General features: G+C 38.8%; 1 protein-coding gene across 1 annotated transcript in view; it reads right to left on the bottom strand.

The window, feature by feature from the left end:
• The window catches only part of gabbr2 (gamma-aminobutyric acid (GABA) B receptor, 2), a 212,011-nt gene that overhangs the window by 61,715 nt on the left and 131,607 nt on the right, over positions 1–18,689 (bottom strand). The window contains exons 8-10 of the mRNA XM_026156284.2: positions 11,821–11,881; positions 2,189–2,269; positions 1,356–1,506 (exon numbers count right to left, since the gene is read on the bottom strand). Of these exons, the coding sequence (XP_026012069.1) occupies positions 1,356–1,506; positions 2,189–2,269; positions 11,821–11,881 (293 nt within the window). The remainder of the gene's footprint in view (positions 1–1,355; positions 1,507–2,188; positions 2,270–11,820; positions 11,882–18,689) is intronic.

Below are 18,689 nucleotides of genomic sequence, written 5' to 3'. Positions count from 1 at the left end.
AGGTGAAAAGGAAGCGATTTGTCCCGTACTTCAGCTAGAATTAAAAAATGGACACAAAGCTGGAGTTATTCTGTCTTTTCTGCGCAGTTGCATCTACTTCTCTCATTCTCTCCTTCCTCTCCTGTTATTACTTCAAACATGAAACTGATCAATGATCAGCTGATCGGCTTTTCTGCCGCAAGTCCCGTCTTTCTTGTTTGTTTATCGCCCACTTTGCGCTAGAAAGAGGAGACCAGCGGCTAAACAACAGCAGCGCATTTAAGCTTGATCAGCTGTTGTTAGAATGTATTTAATATTACTTTCTAGTATCAGCTGATGTTTGCTGGAGCCACAGCTGTAAAAAGTGCTGGTCATGATATCGGTTTGGTTATCTGGTGAGAGGGAAACATGAAGATGAAACCAGGAGATGTCCTTACTGAATCATCAGAGCTGAACAGGTGATGGAGAAACAGGTTTACCTTATAGGTGACATGAATGGGTTGAAGGGAAGTTATGAATTGTTTCTGAGAAATAACACCAGGATCCTTTTCTAAGTAGCTGACAGCTGGTAACTGTGCAGGGGCGGATCTAGCAAAGTTTTGTGGGGGGCCAAGTAGGGCATTAACAGGGAAAGGGGGGCACAAAGAAATACTTTTCTTTGTTATGTGATTTAAAAACTTTGAATAAATAATTATCTGAATCTTACAACAAAAGTGGTCATCTGATTACATGTATAGAAATCCATTATTGTATATAGTAACTAATAAGTCTAATATACACCCTAGTAAGCTATAGTACTTTTTCCTTTGGGAAGGTACCATCTGTGCAATCTGCAATTCTGTTGAAGAAAGATGTTGAATCTATTTAAATATTGTAGAAAAATAATTGATTTTATACTTGCATTAAATTAAAGTTGATTAATTCGATTAAGGGCTGGGGGTGGTTCCCTAATATTTTTGCTGGGAGTTGGCAACCCTATTAGTTAGTTTATCAGATTGATCAGTGTTGTTGAACTATAAAATGTTTTGGGTGGAGTGTATTGTTTTGCATACAGGTATAACAGAATAGCTTCAGTCTCTTGTTTTTTAAAACTTATACAAAATGCACAAGATATTTATAAAAAACAGTTTTATTGATTACAAAATACGCTATATCGGATTCATATCGGTATCGGCAGATATCCAAATTTATGATATCGGAATCGGTATCGGACATTAAAAAGTGGTATCGTGCCATCTCTTTTCAATACCATTCAGTCTCCTCAGATTCTTCTACCACTACTTCTCTCTTCCTACTAGTCCATAATTTACCTTCTTCCTTCCACTCTACATTGAAAAATTTCACCTTTGCTGGCTAGTTGTACAACTTGTGCTGACCTGTGATTCCGATTCTTGATGTTGAAGAACAGGAAGGCCCCGGCCATGAGCATGCCCAGTATGGTGATGGTGGACAGGATGCTGTAGAGCGGCACGTTGATGTGGCGCCTCTGCAGACGCACAAACGTCCGATCCTTCGGTGGCTCTACACCTACAAGAAAGAAGGTTTGTGATACAAGGAAAAGAGTTATTTTATCATACTAAAGCATAAAATAAAACTGTCTTAACTTCAGTTCTTCCAATGAATAGTGATGCTGCAGTAGCACCGGTTATTTTTAGAGATAATTTCCTGGTCCCCCAGTTTCCACTAGTTAAGTGTCTCTATGATAATGGCTCTTAGGATGCTGCACTTTCTTTTCCCCTTTTTTTTGCTGTATTTTTCTATCTCCAGTATGCCAATCGATCGTAATAGCATCATCTTACATATTTCCACTTACTGTGGTCAGCGATGTGGAAACAAGCTTTTTAGAAGCTACAGTCTTAGACTTTCTGTATGTGGAGAAAGGCTCAGAAAATGGCTTTGAGCATCGCACAAATTACAAAGTATGTCAACACAGGGAAACATGGGAGGGGTTGAAGAAAAATGTACTGGTAAATAATTTAGCTGTGAGAGAACAGTTTAGGGAGGTGAGTTCCTTCACTGAGTGGTGGTGTTGTCTGAGTGGGTCTGTATATTTATGTTAGTTGGAAGGAGTTTGGGTTCAAGAGCATAAGTGAGCATAAAAGGAGCTGCTACGTTTTTAGTCTTTACTGAAACATCCTGGTTAAAAAAAAATTGGAATAATCAACAGATTTTCTTTAGTGAGTTTTAGATTCCTCACACAGCCACATACCTTGGAACCTGATGGAGTTGTTGATGAGGTCCAGCACATCAGCAATTGCATTGTATTCACCGACTTTCACTTCCTGTCCCTCTGTTGAAACAGAAAAAAAGTACAGATATGTAGGCATCAACATAAATATATGTAAATAAACTCTCCAAGCATCATATAAAAATGCATACAGTTAAACCCAGTTTTGAAAGCTTGCAGCTCTATCTGACACTGACACTGCAGGTTCACAATGACAGTACGCTAATGTTCAGCAAGTAATTTTACTCATGTTAACAGTCTTAGTTTAGCTTGACAATGTGCTAAGGCTTTCTATTTAGCACTGTAAAATTTACAGCTGAGACTGATAAGAGAACTAATAATTGCTCAGGAAACCAAAACATTACATGGCCCAATGATGGTGCAAAAGTAAAGGAGACATTCACTCAAATGCAAAGACCACGAACGGAAAATGAATGTCTGTGTTAAATACATCTGCGTTCCATCTAGAAGTAGTAGAGACATTTCACTAGAAACCCTTAATTTCCTTCTCACTGTTTTGGTCTAATAAAAGTCACCTGGAGGTCAAAGTCACTGAGGCTCTGTGGGAATCTTTTCATTATTTTTTGTTTCGTTCCAATACATCAAGTAGATGTTCAGATATCACAGCAATTCATCCATGACCTTCTGACTAACTCAGCAGGCAAACTGGCATCACCATCCCTCCAGACATATTGTTAGTATGACATTAATTGGTTAGATCAATTAATGTGTAATCATTCAGGTAGTCATGTTAAAATCCATCAGAACTGTGTTTTGGTGAGTTTTACTTTTGTTTGATGTTTGACCTTTACTGTGCCAAATGATTTATTCTTCAGTTCCGGAAACTTGGCACCAACGTGAAATGCCACTTTTTTGGGCAGTTATTGTGGAGCATTAGTTAAAGTCACTGTAATTTCAATGGTCAGCAGAACATAAAAACTGCATGCCTTTGCTGCTGCAGACACACTTTTCAATTCAGCATTCTTTGAGAGTCATGTCTCCGTGTCTTTGATTTATTGTGCCTGAAAGAAGAAGCAGTAGTGTGGAAGGCCTGCTTCAACAGACAACTTCAGTGAAGTCTGATATGGAAACTTGAATCTTGCTTTTTACATACACTGAGAATCCAGTAGCTAAAGTTAGCTGAATGCAGTGACACATATCAGTTTTCATTCATCTACAGAGGTAGGACGACATTTCATTTTTTAAATCGGACTCATTTATGAACAAAAAAAGAGACAAATTATTAGTGCAAGTAGGATATTTTATAGATCTTTGCAGACGTCTGGATGGGTTCTTTAATTATAAGAAGCACCATGCTGGGTTTATAAAATGTTGGACCAAGTGTTTCACATTTGGAGAAAATGAGATAGAGGAACAAATAAAATTCACACATTAATCTGACATAGTGAATAACCCAGCTTTAAGCTCTATCGCTACACACAGTAATACAACCTCAAAGAGAGCTTTAAGCCCCAAGATTTTCCAAGGGCCATTAGTGATTTAACAAAATATCCATAACACTAAATTTTAAGACACTCAGCATGATTACCTACATTTAAAATTCTCAAACGGCAGCTTTCATTTTCACCCTAAAATGGCCAGAAAGTGATCTTATTGTTTTATATAGTTTTAATTCCTTGTGTATTATACGTCAGTGAAACCAGGAGTTTAACGGAAAGCAGATACTGTAGAATCCAGTCAGCAAACAAAGAAATAAAAACCTGACAAATGCAGCAAAAAGCATACTTCAAAGGGTAGTTACATCTATCTCTTACTTATTTTAGAGCAAACAATAATTATATATTTTTTTATTACACTATCAGGTTGCTGTAGTGTTTTCTGATTACATTCAGGGGATAGCAAACTGCAGTAACCCCACCCCATAAACACCATCAGCCTCTCCGGAGCTGTGCTCAAACAAAGCTATTTCAGAGTTTACAGTTTTTTCTTTTAGAAGCAACGATGAGTCTCTCAGGTGTAATACAGGAGGAAGCGTAACCTTGTCAGACAGACCTGGGTACTCACTCATAAAGATTACTCAGATTACACAAGGGGGACAGAGAGAGGGGACAGATTATCCAGATCTTTTTTTTTCTTTGTAAGTACTACAAACAACCCGCAATTTCTCGTGCTGCAGATGTCAAATCTCTCTGATCCTCGCTGCTATCACTCTTTTGCAGGCCCACTGAACTCTTCCGCAGCAATGCCCTTGAATGGAAAATGACAAACATCACCTACTGCAGCATCACAGGGCTCTTTTTTCTCTCTAAATGACCTCAAGTGACCTGAAGTTTTCCCATCAACCCATCAGCGATTGTTGAAAATGACTATTTGACAATTTTACAGTGCAGTAAATGTGCTTAGGCAATAAGATTTGCATTTCTCAACCCTCTCACAGTGACTCAGGGCCACTGACTAATTTCTCTTGACTGCGTCCTAAACAGCAGAAGGGACTATATATCAGCATTCCTCCTTTCAAAGGCTGCAATGCTATCACAGCATTCTGTCCCCAGAGGAATACGGATGGCTGCAGCAGGATGTTAAATTCAACCTGTCGCTCAGTCTGTGGCCTGACATTTAATTGTCTTTTGTTTGATTAGTCAACATAACACAATTGAAAAGTCAGTGAAAATGTCATTAAAATGTAGAAGTTCGATAATAATAAAAATGAAAATGAATATCAAAATTATTAACACCTGCATAGTTAATATTCTTTCATTTTTATGCTTTTTTCCCCATTACAGCCATATCATTACCGTCCATCTCCTGAGTATAATTGTTCTAATTACCTTGGAGTATGTTAGAATAACAAATTGTTACAATTTAACTTTGAAGAAATCCATAAGAAAGCACTTAAACTTAAACAGTCATCCAGCATTCAGTGTTACAGGTGTTCAAGGTGTCTCAAAAGCTGACGAGGACTCTTTTTATTACACAAAAAAGGCAATGGTTTAAAGTGGGACTACCAAGACACTTCAAGTTCCAGGAGACACCAGCTGGCAAAATCAGTTCAAATTCAGGGAGCAGGTTTTCATGGATGTGAAAGAAAGAAAAATTCTAGATGTTAGAAAACAAGAGATGAGTAGAAACTGAATCACTAAAGATTTGCAGGAGAACCTGCTGAAGGCGGTCTGTACAGACACTCCATTCATGACCAACAGTGCTCAAAAGAAAAACAAATAGCTTGTGTACTTGTGGTGTGAGATCTCTGGTATAAGAATGATATGGACCATAATAACAAGGGGATTATCTCTCCTAGGATTCTTTGAAATATGAGTTAAGAAGAATATAATTGCTTAAGAATAAGCAAGTTTATTATTTAGTGAGTTCATTTCTTAGTACAATACCAAGTATCAGTACCAAAGGTCAGTACCTAAATGTGCCTAAGAGTCCTCCCTTTAACTAGTAAATGCAGAAGCCCCGCCCACCTGAGGTTTAAACCTTCTGTTTGCAAAGAGCAGCCAATCTGAAGACAGCTGGTTTTAATGGAGAAGAGATAAAACAGCTTGTTTCAGACAATGAATGAACTGAGGGGTCGCACCTAGAAATAAATAAAGATTATTATGAACTGTGAATTATGTAAAGAAGTTCAACTAGAGTCCAAGCATCAATAACGAGCTGGCAATTAGCATTAAAGGTTTAAAGGCTGGACAAATTTAAAGCATTTTCGAGTCAGGGCCTCTCTGCTGGAATCTATTGCCTGAAGGTCCAAGATATAACTGGCATGATAACATGATTTTTTAAAAAGCCTTTCTGAAACTTACCCTTAAAAAATGTTCAGTTTAGCATTATGAAAAATACTTTTCCCCCCACTGATGCACCAGCATCATAATCACAGACGATTCTCATGCTGGTTTGAAAATTACAAAATGGAAATTGCCGGTACTCTTTTACTATAACTCTCTCTGCTGATTACCAAGGATCAGACCGCTTTTTATGAACACAGTCTGACCCATTTTTGTAGCAGTGTTTGTAAATGTAATCAAGGTTGTTTGGGCTTGTTTTTGTGTGAGCTTCACTTTAGACTGCCTTTAATCATGTTAACTGTATTTTTGTCATGTCTGATCTGTTAAATTCAAACAGAAAAAAATAGAAAATTCCTGATTCCTTCAAAACACTGGTGATACAGTAGTCTTAAGAGCTATTTTAGTTGAAAGTTATGCTAAAACACTATTACCTGGAGGTACGCTGACAGTAGCAGGTTGTTCTTATTCTAAATTCCCGCAAGACATGATGGAAAAGCAAGAAATTCAGAAATCCAAATGCATCCCCTTACACTGATATGATATGGTGGCTCTGTTGTGGGGGACATTTTCTGGTTTTGTTTAAATCCATTTGTCGCCAATTCAATACAAAGTTTTTCCAAGTGATCACTTTTATCCTGTAACGAAACATTTCTATCCTGGTTCGCTGTAAGGATGAATGTTTTGATCCAAAGCGCTGGAGAGGTCACTAAAAAGTGGGGTAAGAATGAATAAATGATGTGAATCATACTCTATGACCTCGCAGTCAGATCGAGATTTAAACACATGTGGGAGACTTTGGAGCAACATGTTAGACTTCACTTTTCAAACCACCAAATGAGGGAATATGTTTTGAAGAACAGTCCCTCTAGTATAGTGCAGAAAACTTACACACACATATATATATATATGTGTGACATTTTCTACAGAAAAAGAAAATAATGGTTCCTTATCTACCATGCATGTAAGTGTGTTGATTCAAAATCTGTACTCAGAAGTACAGCAACTGAGATCAAGACCTCTAGTAGAGAGGGATCTCTTATTCCCATGAGAGAGTGGGAATAAAAGCCGTTGAGGCCCCTGACTAAGAAAGCCTGACAGGGGAAAATGGAGGATCAGAGGAGAAAACAGATGATAGGGTCATGTTGGGGATTGCTCCCTTTTGAAATATTCAAGCTGGGGCTGTCCCTGCATGCCTGGTGTGACAAAAGGGTAACACAGTTACGAACCCTGACAAGTGAGGAAGAGGTGATTGGTGAAGGTTAAGAGGGGTGGAGGAAATACAGTATCATAAGACCAAGAGAAGATAGTGAGAGATGCGAATATAAGGAAATGACTTGATGGAGGAAAGCGGGAGAGACACGGAAAACAAGGTGAGGAACAAGGGTGATAGATAAACACAGAAGGGGTTAGGAATTCTGCATATCAGAAATTTTGAATATGCATAGAAATATGTTGCCAGTCCTGTATTTTTAATGTTGCTATTTGTCATTGTGGTTTGGGGTTTTACTGTACTGCTATGTTATTTAAACTCTTGCTTATATTTTCTAACAAATTGATATGTTCTTACAAACTTATAATTAATCCATTAATAATACAAAGCAGGGGGCACAGATTTGTGGAGGCAGCTATGTCGGCCCACCATCTTGAATACGGTGACCAAGATAGACACCAGTGTTTCACCTAATCACGTTTTATGCATGTGGCTATAAACCAACCCCATACACACCAAAGTAGAGGACAAGGGACTTGTAAGCCAAACTCAAATTTTAATCCACCACCGCACCTTCAGATACAAGATATGAAGGATCATACCTACATTTATCTTCACCAAAGAAGCAAAAATGCAAATGAAAGAGACAAAAAAAGTTTCTCTTTTGGATGACAAAAGCATAATCACAGGCATATTACTATAATTCATTTTACCAGCCTTACTGGTACCATTAGAAAGGTTCCTTTTTGTGACCGAAAACAGATTTCACTTCCTAACAATCCAATTCATAACTACCGTTTTCATAAGAGAAAGTTACAGTTTATAACTCAGAAAACTTTGATCCTTAAATATTTTGTTTGTCGGCGGTCACCGCAGCGAGGATTACTCTCTTGAATTATGGAGCAGTAAGCAAACTGAACTGACTGCGATCTGCAATCTACTGACATTTAGTGGTGAGATTTTACACACTGTACCTTTAAAAGAAAGAAGACAAAAATTATACTGTGTGTACTTTTTTTTTAGTAATGAGTTCACCTTGCTTCTTCACTCTCCCACCCACCAACACACACACACACACACACACACACACACACACACACACACACACACACACACACACACACGCGCACACACACACACACACACACACACACACACACACACACACTTTTTACATTGTAATTACACATTACTGTTAGGGGTATGGACTGTATTACAGAGGATCCTAATATTACTGGGAATCTGCTGTACAAGGAGGGTAAACACTCTCCTCATAAAAATGCAGCATCAATTGTTTCTCAACTCCAAATTCAGATAAATTACATCGTAAATGTTGGGGAAATTAGTTCATAAGTCACAGGCTGTATTATCATATACCACCACTGCTTTTTCAAGGGATATTTTTAACACTATTTGAGTTTTTTTCCAAGTAAGCTGTGATGCCCCAAATGGTTAGACGAATCTTCTGTTCATTTAAAAACACTTTCTTTGTGTTAGTTTTATTAGATGTATTTATTTAATCCTTATTTATAATTGTTTGATGATTTAAGTGAATTTTGCTGTGCTAAGTGAATTTATAGGTGTATAAAAGGCTGACTCCTAGTTACTATGATTTTGAATCAGTTTGATTCCTTGCATGCAGCTCCCAAAGCAGTGTGGTCAATATCACAAAAACTGCTTTGTTACTTTCAGACCCAATTAAACCCAGGTATAGGGCACTTGCACATAACACTTTCCTGCAGTTTTTCCTATAACATACTAGAGATGGACCGATCCGATATTACGTATCAGTATCAGTCCGATACTGATGTAAATTACTGGATCGGATATCGGAGAGAAATAAAAAAAATGTAATCCGATCCATTAAATATCAAAAAAGCACCTCACAAAACTTGCGACACGGCGTAACTCGCCTCATAACCGTAGCACGTTGGAGCAGTGTGCTCACGTGATAGAGCGGTTGTGTGTATTTGTAGCCTCGCTACCAAACCAGCATTTCATCTCCGAGAAAGTTATCCCAGAGAGAAGTAAAGCAAGTGTGTAAGTTCATCTCTGAATGTTTGTAAAGCATTCCAGCGTTAAGCTTAACAACCGATACATGGAGTGACTGCCTCTCTCTCTCCCTCCCTCTCCTGCTGCTACTTCAAATGTTAAACTGATCAATGATCAGCTGATCGGCTTTTCTGTCGCGAGTCCGTCTCTCTTCTTTGTTTTTGGCCCACGTTGCACCAGAAAGAGGAAACCAGCGGCTGAACAACAGCAGCACGTTTAAGCTTGATAAGCTGTTGTTAGAATTTATTTAATATTACTTTCTACACCAGGATCTTTTTCTACGTAGCTGACAGCTGGTAACTGTGCAGGGGCGGATCTAGAAAAGTTTAGCCAGGGGGGCCGATAAGGCATGAACGGGGAAAATGGGGCACAAAGACATACTTTTCTTTCTTATTCTCATTTAAAATGTCTAGCTTTTAATAAATAATTACCTGAATCTTACACCCAAAGTTTTAATCTGATGTAAAATGTATAGAAGTCCATTACTGTATATAGTAACTATTAAGTCTAATATATCCTAGTAAGCTATAGTACTTTTTCTTTTGGGAAGGTACCATCTGTGCAGTCTGCAATTCTGTTGAAGAAAGCTGTTGAATCCATTTAATTATTCTTGAAAAATAATTTATTTCTGTGCATTTTTTTTCACACTGCATCAAATTAAAGTTGATTACGTCGATTAAGCTTCATGAGGTGGAGGGTGGGGGGTGGTTCCCTATTTTTTTTGCTGAGAGTTTGCAACCCTATTAGTTTGGTTGCTTAATATTTCTGCTAAGTACACTTTAAAATACCAGAATAGGGAGGATAGACTAGGTTTAAGTTTATTAGATTGATCAGTGTTGCTGAACTATGAAATATTTTGGGTGCAGTGTATTTTTTGCATACAGGTATAGCAGAATAGCTTTAGTGTTGTTGTTTATTTAAACTTTAGTATGAACTTATACAAAATGCAGCAAGATATTTAAAAAAAACCGTTTTATTGATTAAAAAACACACTATATCGGATTTATATCGGTATCGGCCGATATCCAAATTTATGATATCGGTATCGGACTTAAAAAAGTGGTATCGTACCATCTCTATTACATACTAACTATACACTTTTTTAGGACAGCTGTCTGCGCTCAATCACCAACAAAGGCACACAAACCAGAAAGTGCATTCATATACTGCCTTTTATATTTCTTCAACTGTCAGGGATAGAAACACACACACACACACAAGGAGTGTGATGCAAACCGCCAGAGGGATCAAGCCCCTCTGCAGTCAGGAAGATAAGATGGTGAGGCAGAGAAGACTGAACAGCGCCATGCAGTGTGCTACATATAGTCTGGGAAGCCTGGGAGCTGGGGATCCCCTGCACCAAGATGCAATCTCTGGGTTATTCTCCCACTCAGCAGGCCCCATTGGCTCAAAACAACCTCAGGATGATGCCATATGAGGACAAAGACTACCGAGGCATGCTTCTCATATACATGTCCGTGCACAAATCCTATAATACCAAAGGAGTAAAGGCCATAGTTAAAAGTTTTGCAATTTATTGTTCATCTTATGTGTCTTATGTGACCACACAGATAGTCCTGTGGAAGCTTTCCACACCAGAAATACAAATGTTCTAAACAATTCATGCCTATTTTTGTGGAAAACAGTTCTTACAGCAAATTTTTCTCTCCAGAAAAATAATAGAAATATGTGAACAAAGCATCTAACTTCCAACGTGGAAATATTCTCAGCCTCTCTTTCTTCTGAATAGGTGTCTGCTGCAGCTATAGACAATGGTATGAACAATGGCAGCCTTTTAATTGGAACCAGATGGCTGTGATAATACAGCAAAACAACTTCAGTTCTTATTGAACAGAGATGTGAGTAATTCGCATTCAACAAATGATAGCAATATACTTCTAGAGTCTGGAGTCATGTTACGAATAAGTGTGGATGGCTACAGGAGGGTGTGACACAGGAAATGTAGTGAGCGTTAAATATAAATCAATTTGTTCTGTATTTTTCTCATATAACACATATTGTGTTGTGAAATTTTAAATGATTAAATACTTAATTGCTATGCTAGTAGCATTGAAATAAGGTTCTAAAAGTGTTTTCTTCTCTGTCACCAACACATCCATGCCTGTGGAGGGAATCGAGCGATGGAACCACAAAAGCAGCAAAATGTGGGCCACTTGCACTTATTTAGTATTTATTTATTTATTGTCATTGTCAGAGAACAATGAAATTGCATTTGGGGCTTCCGTACAACCCGTATACCGAGCCACCCTCACTGCTTCACACCAAGAAGGCTACTTTTGTCAACATCCTGGTCAGCCTGGGCTCTTTTCTGTGTGGAGTTTGCAGGCTCTCGACCTGCTTGCATAAGTTTCCTCTAGTCGAAAAAATATACGTGCATTTCTAAATTGGCTGTATGAGTGGATGTGACAGTGTGTTTTTGTCTCTCGTTCTCCCTCTCTATGTGGCCCTGTGACAGGTCCCCTTTCCAAAGTGTACTCTTCCCTTTTGGCCTGTGTCAGCTATGATAGGCTCCACACACTCCAGGAGCCTAATTTATAGTAAAAAAACAAAACAAAAAAAGAGACAGGTGGTGATATCACACATACCTTGAAACTGGTTGAATTTTATTGTGCCCATTCTCTCTCCATTACGAAACATGACTTGGCCCTGGAAAAAAAAGGAAACACAAGAAGAAGAATATAACATCATTAATTTAACTCAAATCATTCCATAACCATTTTAAATTGTTAAAACATACTCCGCTGATGAAGATCTTGCAGCCTAAGGTATAAATTGAACTAAGCAGTAAAAAAAAGGGAAAAAAAATAGAAGCTTACTTCAACTAAATTTATGCACAGTGCTTTCCTGATACTGGAGTGTTGACAGGAAAAGTCTCGGCTCCTGCACTCTGCATCTCATTTGATTAGAACTGGCCAAAATTGATCTGTTTATAGAAGTAAACAAAATTATCCTTCAGCCAATTCATTTACTAATATCTTTGGAACGAGATTGGGTCAGCACAGCAGAATGATTTAACTGTGTTTACTCACTTAGCAGTGGTGCAAATCTGAGCTCAGAGAGCAGTTTAAAAAACGATTCTTTAAGTGCATCTCATCTGTGGCTAAGAAAAAAAAGCTGTTGTAGCTGTTCGTGACCGAAATGCATTTTTGTCAAGGTGTGCTTTTACTGGTCGAACAACCACCTGACAATAGCTAAAAATAACAATGGAAACTTTCTGATTTCATCTTCAAAGGAATAAAATAAGCAGTTTCAGGCCAGGGAGTGTCTGGCAAATTTAGACAGGATGGAGCAAAATTCAACTTTTGGCAGTATCATAAGACATATTCAAACCAATTGTGTCTTTGTGACTTCCACCTTATTTTCCCTTTTTTCTTCTTCTATATTCTTCTTCCCACTCCATCCTTTCTTTATCTCTGTCTCCCTCTTGATGCATCAACACTGTTCAATTAATTCAGCCCACCATCTGCTTACAGAGGTCCTTAATTACGCATTTAACTGGGTTTTATATTAGATAGATAGATAGATAGATAGATAGATAGATAGATAGATAGATAGATAGATAGATAGATAGATAGATAGATAGATAGATAGATAGATAGATAGATAGATAGATAGATAGATAGATAGATAGATAGATAGATAGATAGATAGATAGATAGATCGATCGATCGATCGATCGATCGATCGATCGATCGATAGATAGATAGATAGATAGATAGATAGATAGATAGATAGATAGATAGATAGATAGATAGATAGATAGATAGATAGATAGATAGATAGATAGATAGATAGATAGATAGATAGATAGATAGATAGATAGATAGATAGATTTAAAAAAGAGCTGAGGGGAATGTGGGGGACGGAAGCCTGAGCCAATTTTGCCTCAAAAAGATGGAAAGCTTTGAAGTAGCTGTGCAAGATCCCACCCCTCTGTTTGAATCCGAGTCTTTGTGTGGCATCTTTGATGTTTGCAGGAGTGTGTATGCACATCCATGCATGTCTATGTGTATGCACTTAAAATGATGCCACATCATGCCTATGTGCATGCATGTGCCCACCCGATAACGCATGCATGTCTGAGATACTCCTGGGACACCGTCTCCAGCGCTACTTTTACCTTGGCAATGTAAAACAGATCCTCTGCTAATTTTACACCACAGTGTCAATCTGACTTGTCAAGGCTAACAAGTTCCTTTTGTCACACACAGCACTTTTCTACAATATGCTACGCAATTCTTTCTGAAGCCTAAGGAGGATCGTACAGCGTAATGCAGTTCAGCTCATTAGGCATTACACTGAGATAACTGTGGTGTGTAAACAGGGTCAGACAATGTGAGTTGAAAACAGGGGAACTTGACTTGAACCCATAATGACTCTAAGTGTATGCATCCAGGTTTCTAGAGTAGCTGCATGCTGCACATGCTCTCACTCAACATTAGCATAACCACCATAATTGCCCTTCATATCAGCAAAAGTGGAGCTATCACAAACCTCAGTGAAATGGTGTGTAGTTGTTTTTAACAGCCCCCAAGTTGTCGCCTCTAAAGTGTATGCAATGTCTCAAGAATATGCAGAGAATTCCAAATGTTTAGAGGAACAAAGACTTTGATCATCTTAATTGGTAATACAGTAAATGTCTGCGCTATAAAGACTGCATTATGAACTTATTGTTCGGGTCTTTCTACAACGTATCATGATAATATGAAGTTTTGGCAACCTCACTAGACTGTATTGACTCAGCCAGGTATTTTTAGGCTAGTACTGAAAGGAAATTCAGTGCTGTGCCACAGTGGTGGCTGATGGAGCAATCACTGTGTCCAGACATGTATGTGTGTGTGAAAAAAGTCTTTCTGAGGTGAGATGGTGGAGGCGGCCATGTATCACTTTGTCTGTTGAGGTGAGAATACTGTCAGTGACAGGAGTGCTGGGGTCAAATGAGATGTCAGTCTGTGTGCTGCAGGTGTAACATCCTGTGAGAATTCGAGGTTTGAGGTGGGAATGCACACACACACACACACACACACACACACACACACACACACACACACGCACATTAAAAGTGGCAAAACAAATACACGTAACCCCCCTGTGCTGTCTCTTCTGAGTATTTGTGTTTGAGGTGACTGTCAAGCCTCAAGCTGTGCTACTCACCATTACTTGGAAACACACTGATACCAACTCTATGACCACTGACCACATAAAAAAAGAGCAACAGACCTAAACCCACAGACATGTCAACCACCAATCACAATCTGCTGCGACTTCCCTCCCACATGAATTCCAGTGTCCATCATTCCTTGGTTCTTGCAGCTATCTGCACTCTATGCTCTGGAGGTCTCTCCCAGCTAATGTCAGCCGTCTTCTCCAAATCAATACTATGGAGCCTTCGATGATCACTCTCCTGCTGCTGCGGTTGACTCTGCTACTGATTCAGCAGAAGGACTGAGATCACGCACAGAACAGTTTAGTCCCTCGAGACGAGTGTGTACATACAGCGCAGAATCGTGACAGCAGGAAAAACACAAGGCTCAAGCCAGGTATTATCCTATAGGATCAAGCACACACGTGCATACATAGAATTTAAACAGGGAGAATTTGCCTTTTCACCAGTGCTTGCACATGGATTAATTCTTTTTGTAAACCTGGCACAAGTCACTGCAATTCACAACAAAATTGAGCGAGTTGTGTAACAGCTGCTTCCTTCTTAAATCAGAATTTGAAAATAACATAAAAAGAAGCATGCAGTGAAGAATTGCCTCCCTAAGTCGTTGTCATGTGTGGGTGGAGGTTTCTATATGCTACGTGTGTGCTACATACAGGGCGCACTTTGATCTAATTTCATGTAATCCGTTAAAAGAAAAGCCATAATTGTTGACGGATGCGTTTAATTATTCTGCAAAGCCACTTTTTTTTTACGCTGTTTACTATATGCACAATATTCCCGCTCACAGTTGTAAACTTCCGGCGATTGTTGTTGGTATTATAAAATTAATTTCACCAGCAAAAGAAGCATCTATGTGCAAGGACATCAACAAAATGAGACCATGTAGATTAATTGTATCTACCCTCACAAAGATAGCTGCTAAATCGCTGCCTCGTAATGGCAAACTCTAACTCTCGGGGTCATAGGATTCACTGACAGAGTCAGACGTGATGGCTCGCTTAAGTCAAAAGTTATTAAATATTGAATATTTAAACAGTATGCTGAATTTAGATGTAATGTACAATAACTTTGTTCCTGTATTTCAATTCAAATTTGTCATCTTTTACTACTTTAAGAGGAAAAAAAACTCAGAAATTTGAATTCCTTTTACAATTTTCTCCTTTTATGTTTATCATTACATTTACTAAAGTAAAGAATGTAAAGTAGATGCTCCACAGGGAACAGGTACATGCAGGATCAATATAAATCGATATACATTTGAATGGGGAGATAGGGTTGCTAGTCTACTCAAACAGCATCAGGACCTCATCTTCGTTCGTGTGCTTGGAATAAAAAGAGAGTGAAATGTTACGTGGCCATTGATATTCCCGCTTTGCTTTGCTTCCCTGAGTCTCTCGGGAAAGCCTCAATGTCAGCCTGCTCCTGATCAGCAGGCCGGACTAGGTCTGCACTGAGAGAGATGAGAGCAGAGGGATGAGAAATAATAAATTGCATATAGTCCTACAACACACATACCCCCTGGGACATCAGTCACAAAGGAGCCTCACAATAATAAGGAGCCTGTGCTGAATTTCACTGAGGCTATTTTCTCTTCTTTTATTTCTTTCTTTAGCGTTCTCTCAGCAACTATACTGTCCTGTGAATCTTTAATCTGGACTTTATTGATGTTTATGAGCAAAATTACTAACTAATGCACCTCTGCAATTTCCAACATAGTCCATTCTTTTTTAATCCTCAGTTGCAGTTTAACCCAGTTATGAATATGATATAATAGGAGTAATGTGCTGCTGAGTGAGGCCCTGCATGCCTACCGGCTGTCTAGGCTGAGAGCAGTGTGGCATCCTCTAATAATTGAGTGGCCTTTACAAGGGAACAGGAGATATCCTGTAACAGCTCAATAGGAAGCAAGCGCGAGCACACTCACGCATCCGAGCACACACACACGGTATACACGCTGCTTGCAGCTAGCATAGCCACCAGGATCAATCCTGAATGCAGTGGAGTGTTTCTGCAGCACCAAATGACATCACTTTAGGAGAAACAAGGAGAACGATCATAGCAGTGTTGTATTACCTCTGTGCGCTGCTCTGACATTCCACACAGTTTATGCGCATGATAACTTCTACGTTTGGCTCAGTTTTCCAGTCACAGTTGAAGTTTTTAATACTATCAGAAAGAATAATATGATTTTATTGTGTAAGCCATCACATGCCAAACAGCCCATCTACTTATCTTCTACCTACTTCACAGGTATAACTTATAAGTATCAATATCGTAACACATTTTTAGAACATGAGCACAACAAAGTTATAAGAGGTCGGAAATATGAAGGAACCTAGTCAAATCTCAACCTAGTGAATCTGTGGCCAAACAGAGTGATGATCAGTGTCAATGGAAAATTGTATTTAGTAGTCAGTATAATCTTTTAGTGATATAAGTTTGCATATGGTAGAATACTGCATGTAGTTATTTGTATTAGGAAATATTCAACCATGTATACTTAGAGGCATATAATTAATTGTGTGTGATCACTAACAGGCTACAGGCTTGGGGTGCACCCCAGGAATGCACCCCCACGAGAGAGCTTGTACCTGGTTTTGTTTTATGGCAGGATTAATGTAGTTACGTTTGTTTTAGTCTAAGTGCTCTTTGTTTAGATGAACTGCAGGTAGGGCTGCTCGATTATGGCAAAAATGATAATCACGATTATTTTCACTGAAATTGAGATCACGATTATTTGACGATATTTATTTAACCCTTTAAGACCTACTATAGAACCAAGTCCACCAGAGCTTATATTATTTTTATTTTTATTTTTTTACATGCTGTAGTGCCATTTGTGGGAGCATTTCAAGTTGCTATACATCAATACAACTGTTATAGCCCATATTTTAATAATATGTATGCATTAAGTGCATAGTAATTACATAAATTGCAAAAAAGTGCAATAAACTACAAAAAAAATTGAAAATCGCTTTTGTTTTGTTTACATATATTTCTACTTGGAGAAATTTAAGAGGTTTATCCCTCAAAACTTTAAATACAATAAAGTTGCAAAAAATAGTTTACAACAACAGGAAATTTATTTTGAGTGTCTTCATAGTTTTATTTTGGAGATACAGCAATTTTTATATACTGCAGGAAAAACAAAAAACAATCCTATGATGCAAATTTGCAAAGAAAACAGCATGTGCATCATTTCACTGTGGGAAGTGTTACGAACAGCTGATAGGAACGGCAAAGCGTGTTTCTGGAATATTATGTTTTTGTTCCTGCAAGCGCTTTTTATGCAATTTTTGCAAAGCTATATGTGGAACGAAACCGTGACCGAGGACAAGCTGATGGCATCAGATGTAAGTACAACTCCTCCGGTTTCATATGCAAAACAAATTATTGCGCTAGCTTACACGGTTCAGGTTCTACAGGGATTTAAAAATAGTTACGCAAAACGGAGCGTGCTGCTCTGACCGGCTTTAAAGGGTTAACAATGACTTTAAAATAATAATATAAAATGGTGTGCAACACCACTGAAGTTTTTTTTTAAACTCTCTTTTCAACCAACGGCAGTCACTCTCCAAATAACTTCTGCTTAGCTTTCCGAGCTTCCCTCGGGTCCTCTTAATCAGCGGTCTCCACCCTTTTTTGCGCCACGGACCGGTTTATGCCCGACAATATTTTCACGGACCGGCCTTTAAGGTGTCGCGGATAAATGAGGGAGGGGCTAATAATCGGCTCAGTCATTTTTAATGATCGTTGAAAGCCCAGATCGTAATCGTGATTAAAATTCGATTAATTGAGCAGCCCTAACTGCAGGACTTCCTCACCGTGTTATCTAGGGTGAACCATTTAGGGTGAGAGGGAGGCTACCCTCTTCCTGACCAAGGATGTTTGACCCTTTGATCAGCAGTAACACACACACACACACACACACACACACACACACACACACACACACACACACACACACACTGAAGTATAAATAAAGACCGGGGCAGTTTCTTAGTGCGAGTCTCTCAGTAGGGAGCTGCCCTTGCTAGCAAGAACTCTGTGTGTTTCTCTTCTCTGAGTCTTTACTGAAGAAGCGTTTTAGAATATTTTCCCTAACATTATTTGGTCCTTCGTAGCCGGAGCAGAAAATATCAGAATTGTTATCTGTGACTCTGTTCCAAGATCCAGCACTGATTCCTGACGCCGTGGGGAGCCAGCACCGAAGCCTGTGCACAGCCCTCTTGGACGAAGAGAGAGCCCCAGGACATTAAATTCGGGTCTGGGCCGGTGTTATAATCT

Source organism: Astatotilapia calliptera, chromosome 22, assembly GCF_964374335.1.
Source record: "Astatotilapia calliptera chromosome 22, fAstCal68.1, whole genome shotgun sequence".
NCBI lineage: Eukaryota > Metazoa > Chordata > Actinopteri > Cichliformes > Cichlidae > Astatotilapia > Astatotilapia calliptera.
The sequence above is the reverse complement of the archived record's forward strand: the minus strand, read 5'-3'. Positions and strand labels throughout refer to the sequence as shown.